This window comes from Daldinia loculata, assembly GCF_022478755.1.
Source record: "Daldinia loculata strain CBS 113971 unplaced genomic scaffold F4817scaffold_78, whole genome shotgun sequence".
Lineage (NCBI taxonomy): Eukaryota > Fungi > Ascomycota > Sordariomycetes > Xylariales > Hypoxylaceae > Daldinia > Daldinia loculata.
Genome location: NW_026054932.1, coordinates 137083 through 145744, shown reverse-complemented (window position 1 = coordinate 145744; position 8662 = coordinate 137083). Strand labels below are relative to the sequence as shown.

General features: G+C 46.1%; 3 protein-coding genes across 3 annotated transcripts; 2 read left to right on the top strand and 1 right to left on the bottom strand.

Moving 5' to 3' along the window:
- Positions 1-298: 298 nt before the first annotated feature.
- On the top strand, positions 299-2207 carry F4817DRAFT_351736 (2-methylcitrate dehydratase PrpD). Its single transcript, XM_049305116.1, has one exon. The coding sequence runs from the start codon at positions 450-452 to the stop codon at positions 2139-2141; it is 1692 nt and encodes a 563-aa protein (XP_049154633.1). The 5' UTR covers positions 299-449; the 3' UTR covers positions 2142-2207.
- Positions 2208-2210: 3 nt separating this feature from the next.
- F4817DRAFT_351734 (uncharacterized protein) lies at positions 2211-4883 on the bottom strand. Its single transcript, XM_049305115.1, has 2 exons — positions 4029-4883; positions 2211-3980 (listed from the first exon to the last, which is right to left on the bottom strand). Exons 1-2 carry the CDS (start codon positions 4235-4237, stop codon positions 2489-2491), a joined length of 1701 nt encoding a protein of 566 aa, XP_049154632.1. The 5' UTR covers positions 4238-4883; the 3' UTR covers positions 2211-2488.
- Positions 4884-5051: 168 nt separating this feature from the next.
- Positions 5052-7224, top strand: F4817DRAFT_276749 (DNA primase, large subunit). The gene is made up of 4 exons (XM_049299497.1): positions 5052-5387; positions 5450-5985; positions 6043-6650; positions 6715-7224. Exons 1-4 carry the CDS (start codon positions 5198-5200, stop codon positions 6887-6889), a joined length of 1509 nt encoding a protein of 502 aa, XP_049154631.1. The 5' UTR covers positions 5052-5197; the 3' UTR covers positions 6890-7224.
- The last annotated feature ends 1438 nt before the right edge of the window (positions 7225-8662 follow it).

Sequence of the window (8662 nt, the reverse complement as noted above, 5' to 3'; positions counted from 1 at the left end):
ATTAACTTAAATAAACTTAAAAAGATTAAAAATAAAGCCATTAATTAAATATTATCACTTGAACAATGGATTAACTATTAGTTTTAATTAAACTTTTTTTGTGTGTATATCTTTAGTCAGCCGGATAAGTTACTTGTAAGACTTGGACTATTCATTACTACTTGGCGGCCCTTTTTTCAAACATGTATATGAATCTTTACTTACTAACGCGTGTCTTGCGATAAATATTACAAGTATTTTCAATTTAATTCAAAGTTCAATACTGAATTAATATAAGGTAGACAAACACAAGTAGATAATATTTCACAGTTAATAGTGACCAAGATTGAAATTTAACTATTTTGGGATTTAAAAATAATAGGGGTAAATCTTCCTATTCATCGACTATATACTCAATTATCCTCTACATAAAACAAACACCATCGTCATCAGATCTTAAGTCCGGTTATATGTTAGGTTGCAGTTATACTCTCTGCTATAAGTCACTCCCGAATCCAACCCCTCACCAACTCACATACTATGGCAAGCCCATTCTATTCCCGAAACTACCTAGGAAGGCTACTTGGAGACTGTTACTATGGAAGTGTATTCTGACATCATCTCTGCAACTCTATAAAGGACCTGTTTTATGTATTTTATTTGATTTATCTCATATGCTGAGAAGCGGCATCCTAAGTCCTCAGGGCTACAATTTCTATTCAGACAGCGTACTAACGATTATGGCAACCTTTACGCTAGCATCCTGGGCCACAAGTCTAACCTACGCCAACTTAACTGCACCCGTGGTCGACGCAGCCGTCAAGAGCATCTACAACTGGGCCGGCTGCGCCATCGGCGGGTTCGCACAAGCTGCACCACAGATCGCGCTCAACACGTCATTATCCGCAGGTTTTGGCGGGCCGCCGACGTCTAGTATCCTCGGTCTGAACGGCTCACTGGATGGAAAGGGGGTGGGGTTCGGGATAGAACCAGGGTTTGCGGACGCACAAGTCGCTGCGTTTATCAATGGCATCGCGTCGCATGTTGATGACTACGATGACACGCATCTCGCGAGTATAATACATCCTACAGGGGTGGTAGCGAGTGCGCTCTTTGCCATTGCTGAAGCTGAGTCTCGATCTCAGGGAAATGGAAATCAAGCCACCGGAGGAGTGTCAGGAACGGATTTCCTAACCGCTTTTGTCGCCGGCATCGAGGCCGAGCTTAAACTTGGATTATCGGTCTACCCGGAACACTACGACGTGGGGTGGCATATTACAAGTACGACAGGTTCTGTGGGCGCGGCTGTCGCAGTTGGCAAGCTATTAGGGCTGGATACGGAGCACCTTCAGCACGCGATAGGAATCGCCTCTACACAAGTCATCGGGATGCAAGCCTTTTTCGGCTCAATGACCAAATCGTTCCACATCGGGCGCGCGACGCAAGGGGGCATGCTAGCCGCGCTCCTAGCACAGAAAGGATACACAAGTTCACTCACAGCCCTGGAGGATAAATACGGTTGGCTACACGTAGTCAGCACACGCGAGAATGCATCGGCCAACTTTGCGCAACTAGGAAAGGGAACTTGGGAGATCGAGAGGAACACATTCAAGCCATTTCCATGCGGCATCGTCATGCACCCTACCATCGACGGGTGCATCCAGCTACATAACCAAGTCCTAGACGAGGGAAAGTCGATTGAATCGATTAAGAGCATTAACCTACGCGTAAATCCAGAAGTACTGGTACTCACCGGCCAGACAGACCCGCAGACAGGGCTCGAAGGCAAGTTCAGTATATACCACGCCGCCGCTGTTGCACTGTTATACGGCCAAGCAACTCCCACGCAGTTTACAGATCAAGTTGTACAGAACGAGACAGTAATAAGCATGCGGAAGTTAGTCAATGTCACCACGGACAACAGTGTAGGCGAGGACCAAGCGTACACCACAATAACCTTCAACGACGATAGCACCAAGGAAAATTACATCGAACACGCAATTGGAAGCTTAGAGAACTCTCTGACTGTGGAGGATCTAAAGACAAAGTTCATCGACCAAGCCTCGCGCCAAATTGGAAGTGTAAGGGCAGAGAGAGCATATAACTCTTTCACAACTATTGGTAATATAACCGATGTAGGGAAGCTAAGGTCATTATTCTAAAAATCGACTATAGTTATGACTGTCACTAAACATAGTATCTTTATACGGTTAGTTAATAAACAAATGATAGCTTGTTTTAATGCCTTAGACTGAAAGCTACCATAGAGGTAGCAAGTAATTAATCTCCATGAAAGTACCAACCACAATTATTATCATCCGGAATATACTTCTGAACATTACTAGAGTAAATGAACATACGCCACAACGTAATAGAATTAACATGACAAACTATTCTATTTCAAAGTAACCGAATGCTATCCTTGTCATCTATTTCCACGTGTACTAACACACTGCTTATGTTACAAATGCTATCTCATTATTAAGAAGTCCTAGAATACACGTGCTTATTATGGCTGGGAATCCGATGCACTAACATACTCAGTGACCTCATTAAAGGCAGAAGGCCTCCATTTGGAAGAATCTTTTGTGGAACCGATATGTACTATCGTGATCGTAGGACCAGGAGTGTTGTCTCTAGGATTTGGCTCGCTCTGATCAGCCCAGACAAGGGAATCCAATCTGCGAAACATTCGAAATCGCTCTGCGCGAATTTTCTCGGCCTCAACTGGTTTCTTTATATACAATAAGAAGGTCTCAAGTTGGAAGAGAGATTCAAGAATGCAATCGCGGGAGCCAGTAAGCCTTGCTGCAAACACCGAGTTTCTATAAAAGTTCTCGGCCTGTCGGAAGTCCCTTTTAATGCACTTGATATACCCAAGCCAGACACAACGAAAGGATTCATCCCTAGCCGCCAGGGAACTAGGACTTAGGCAAGATAAAGCTTCTTCGGCTTTGTCTAGGAATCCTTGATTCAAATTCAATTTGCAAGTCGCTAATGCATGCTCCAATTTAAGCAAACCGAGTAAGGACCGGTCAGCAAAGTTGTCGCGGATCTTAGACAAGTGGTATTGGAGACTTTGTAATTGAACTCTAGGATCCTTCTCCCTTTCTACGGCGTCGAAATATTTGAGATATGTCTCGATAGTTAAGGGGTGAGTCGATCCTAGCCGCGTACCATATTCCGATACACAAAGTGCTAAGACACGCTCCGTGGCATCCCGCTGTTCGATGTAAGGGATTGATACGAGACTTTTCCAGAATCTCGCGAGCGGACTACTCTGACCATAAATTTCCATGCTGAGGTCCTGACAAAATTGAAGTAGTAAACCGCGTACCTCTCCGCGTCCGATTCGATTTAAATGAGTAGCAGTCGATAGTATTTTAGGTATGAGAATTGGTGGAGGATTCCTAAATACCCTCGCCAGCATTGAAAATGGGGTATCGAGGGCTTTCCTAACTGCACCTGGCTGTGCTTGACGAGACACTGATAGGCCTGCGGTTACGCATCTATCAAGTAGTGAACTTAAGAGTCCTGAAGGTCCACATCGGCCATGGGCATTCCAACAATGGGTATCTGACCAAGACCAGAGGCCCGTCTCAAAAGATTTGTCCAAGTAAATATGCAGCGCCTGAAACATGTCCTCGGGGAAAGAGGGAAGTGGGCTACGCCGTCCTGCCGGGGTTGGACATTTGGGCCGTGGCGAAAGGCGTTTATGAATTGAGATAGACGAGCTTGACGGAGGGGTTCGGCAAGTCACGTCTCGAATTGCTTCCGGGCTGGGCGCTGCCCCGGCCTCGAGCTTCGCGAAGACAGAGGGGTTTCGAGACAGATACAGCTGGAGGTTACCATGATCTACCTCTCGGCTCCTGATATAAAATGTAGATGGTTTGTGCGTTTTATCGCGATGCTTCTTTAAATAGAGTATCTGAAGGACCTCATCAAATCGGAGGTTTTTGAAAGCACCCCATGCTGCAAGTTTCTTCTTATACATGGGAACACTGTCCAATGTTAGCCAAATCGTCTAGTCCCATCCAGTAAGTCCATACGTAGAGTAGAATTCATGATGCTCTTCCATATACGACTTGACCTCCTCGAGGGTCTTATCTTGGTCAAGGTATAATTTCGTGATAACATCCTGTAATCGAGCCCAATCTTGAGTCGTAGTATGGTGCGAATCTGGTGTATCATCTTTCATGATGACTAAGTCCGAATCAAAGAGTTCAAATCCAGAGGCCTCCGACGAAAAACTATCCATAGTTTTCCCGCTGATTTATACTACGCATTCGAAACCAAAGCAAGGCTTAGGGCAGTTAGAAACCCAAGGGCATCAGCAACATACGGTACGAGTACATCCGTAAGGCGGGATCGAATTACATCCCAATTCGATGCTGATTGGTTAGGCGAACAGGGGTTTAGCCAATGACGGTAAAGGTTACCTGCAAGAGCCTCTCTAGAGGAACCAGATGGGCTGAAAGAAGGTCGGTGGGAGCTCAAAGGCAGCTGAAAAAGAGCTGGGGTTCGGATAACCAATATCTCCATTGGGTGCTTGAATGCTTCGGAAATCTAAAGCACACCTCTATTCCTAGGAACCACGATCCATTTCTGACAGCTGGCACAGTGGCTGAAGCTTCATCAACCCGATTTCGGCAATGACGGGGCCGTCAAAAAGTATCATGTGCCTTCACGAGCTCGTTGTCGCTCGCTGCTTTTTGATAGTGAGCGATGATCATGTCGCTGGTCCAACAGAATACGGTAGGTATCTGGCAGCATTATGCGAGCTAAGACATCCATAAACGGTCCGGTAGAGAGATCTAGATTAGATGCCATGAGTGTGGCTTAGTCTCATATACGGATAATCAAATGGTACTATATTCCGTATATGTGATTGTGATAAAAGAGCGTGAAAAGAGGTGGGGCCGAAGTCTTGGAGGTTTTTGGAGGTTTTGGAGGTTGCCACTATGTATTTCGTACATAGTGGGGTTGTGCTGGCTTTACCTTTAATGCAACTTGATTGGTCCTGTTTAATTGACAGTCGCGTTCCACCTCTTATGACGCGTTTTCCTTAGTAAAGTCGCGTCGCCCAAAATTCCATAATGTGACGAAAAGTCTCCATGTAAACCTTCACGATCTAGGATTGATACCCCATAACATATGCCATATGCCATATGCTATATGCTATATGCTATATGCTATTTAGGATCTGTAACCTGTTACGATGTTAAGGCAAGATATTAATCGTATAGACCCCAAAAGACGAAATGTCGTCGACCACCGCAAGAAACAATTTGCCGAACCTACCTATAAGGAAACTCAATATCCTCATCGTCTAAATTTTTACGAGACACCCCCGACGGCAGACATTACCTTGGAACAATTTGAACAATGGGCTATCGATAGGCTTCGGGGTATGAATCAAGTCTGTATTTTTGTAAATTTACATCTTAAACTGACGACGGCATCATCATAGTCCTCGCCGAACTAGAAGCATGCTCATTCCGCAATAAATCCCCTGCCGAGACCGCCGCACACATGAAGCCGTTGCTCGAGAAATACCTCCCACTCGATTCTAACTCATCTTCCTCGTCTAAGCTCTTGGCTGAGAGGCAAAAAGACCATTACAGCCATTTCATTCTCCGACTTGCATTCGCATCAACCGAGGACCTGCGCCGAAGATTTAGTCGCGTCGAGACAACGCTCTTCCGTCTGCGATTAGCCGAGGACAGTGCGCGCGAGCGAAATGCCTTTATCCAGAGTTTGAACTTGGATTGGGAACCTGTAGCCGAAGACGAGAGGAACAAGTACTTTGCCGAATTGACGGCGACCATCGGCTCCAGAAAGGGGGACGAAGAGACAGCTTGGTATAAAGTCGATTGGGAGCGTGTACCCGATTTAGTTGAAACTAGGAGGGTATTATTAAAGGCCGGCAAAGCCTATGTTCCTTCAAAAGAGCTACCAAGTATGGTCACTGCTGAGTTTACGAAGAGACTAGACCGATCGCTAGAGGTAAGTCTTCTCTCAGACGAGATGTGTGCTTAAGTAGGTTAACCAAACTTGTTATAGCTTACGGCGCGTGCACTGCCACGACTTGATGAGGACGATCGACTTACACCGATCCTCGATCACCTCTCTAAGAATTTCGTCACTCCTGACGCGGCTTATACCAGCACCAGTTCTGCCGTCCCCGGCGCCGAAATCACAGCGCGGAATATCGATAATCTATCCTCACATTTCCCCCTATGTATGCAGCACCTTCACCGATCGCTGCGCCGGGATGCACATTTGAAACATTTTGGCCGTCTACAATACACGCTTTTCTTGAAGGGTATCGGTTTAAACTTGGAAGAATGTCTAATATTCTGGCGTACTTCCTTTCACAAGATCACAGACGATACTTTCAATAAGGAGTACAGATACAACGTAAGACACACGTATGGCGACGTCGGTGGAGATTCAAATAGGCGCGCAGGTGGCTACTCGCCGTTCTCGTGCCAGAAGATTTTAACGGAGCATCCACCTGGCCCCGGTGAAGCACACGGGTGTCCATATCGGCATTTCAACCTGGAGAATCTAACTTCCCTACTCCAACAAGTAGGCATCTCTGACCGGTCAGTCTTACAAGGAGTCAAGGAAGATAAAGAAAATCAGAAATTCCACATGGCTTGTAATCGGTAAGTCTCCGCCCAATTCTGTGGCATTGTGAAGCATTGGACCCAGATTAATTGATTGGTGTAGTGTGTTCGAATACGTGCATAAGAATGAACTCAAGAAGGCTAAAGATGAGGGCATTATGACCGTTGCCCAGCTCGAGACGATCGTCCATCCAAACAAGTATTTCGAGAGGAGTTACTTGTTGAAGAATCTGGGAAAGTCCAATAATGGGGACGACGTCAAAATGGAGGGATTCTAGTTGACGTGTATAGGTATCTTTAATTGTGCTAGCATTATACGATTTGATTGGGATGGAACGTATGCATTATTCACGAATTTCCCTCAGGGCCACGTTGGGTGCGCAAGAAACTCGGATGGGGCGTTGTGGTGTTTTTCGATAGTAGGGCACAATTCGATAATGTTTCACTGCGGAAAGCCACGGGCTGATATACATATGCATGTCAATGAATGAAGACAACAGTCTATGCAATGACGATTTCCTGACGAGATTTAAGACATGGACAGGTCACACTACAGCTAATAAACGCCAATTCAACTTGTACGACAATTGGACCTCAAGGCTTGTTGATATTAGACATACACACAGTCGAGAAGTGTATACCGCTCAACAAAAGCATGTATGGCGTGCATATTGTGGCAGCTATGAAGCGGCAGACCCTTAATTCTGTCTAGGATCCGGGGTTGACATTGGGTACCTATTCCCCGGTTGTAGGTAGATAGACGAGGCTCTGGAACATAGAACTATATTACCGGAAAACAGGATGTGTTAATCAGGGTACCTATGCAAAGGGTCGCTAGGTACGCCTTCCGATAAGCCAGTCAAAGACCGAATCCTGTCGGCTCACGCAGGTGTTGGTATGGTGGACTACGAGGTGATATAACATGCTATGGAGTAATGTTATGATTAAATGCAAGCCGAAGAGCCATTTAACAAAATATGTAAGTATAAAATCAGGATAACTGCTGTATGCACGTTCCCGGTTGCATATCCTCCCTGCAGTCATCAATACACGAACGTCTCTATAGACAGTCTGCTCTATAGACCGGGTGGTGGATATAGAACGGGGACTGTAGACACCCGTGTATGTCCGGGAAGAAAGACACGGCGTTACGGAGCTTGCCCTTCTGCATTATACACCAGACTGAGCCGAACCCCGAGGGTGGTGGAACGATCCCCCGGCATAGCCCACCCGTAATATGTATGTAGAAGACTTTAAATACCTAAAGTGGCTTACTCGAGGATTACAGACCGGTTGGGATTAACGTATCCTTCCCTACGCCACATAAGGTATACGCTTACTAAATAAACAGCGGTCTAAGCGTCTACGTACGCCGTACGTGTACATAAACTACATCACGCGCGTTCCATACGCGGCCTAGTAAAAAGAATATATTAAATATAGTGACTCAGTTATCCGCGCACGGCCTCAACGGGCAGGGCACGCAGTCAGCTCAAAGACGGGCAATGAGGAACCCGCGGAAACCCCCTATTCGGATAATGCCAACCCGGACGGTATCCCCATGATATAAACGGAAGACTCGGCACCAAGGCTTAGCGGCCCAAGTCTGACCTGCGGTGAAGCCAACAAAGGCTGAGGGCTCCACAGAAATTCTCTCCGAAGTCGCGAGCGCCCTGGACCTTTGTGTGGACTGGATGGACTCTTATCCTCGGTGAGGCTGACCTAGCATAACCTTGGGAAAGCAATTTTGCCTTTGTCTCGGGAGCTGAGTGAGCCCTATTTTGTTCTCGGATAATTTACGGAAAAGTACAGAAACGGGTACCGACATTTAGGGAAATTATGCGCGAGAGATTGGGCCCTTGGGGAGGGGAGCTAAGCTTGTCCCTGTGTCCTTGTGCTTGAGTCGCGGATTTACACAAAGATCGACAGGGGACGAAAGAGCTTGTGATGATTCACGGTACAGTCCATATTTGTGTAAATTACCCAAGTAGTAAGACCATATTTTTACTTCGAGAAGGAAATATCCTAAAATCGACCCCGTGCACAAAGAA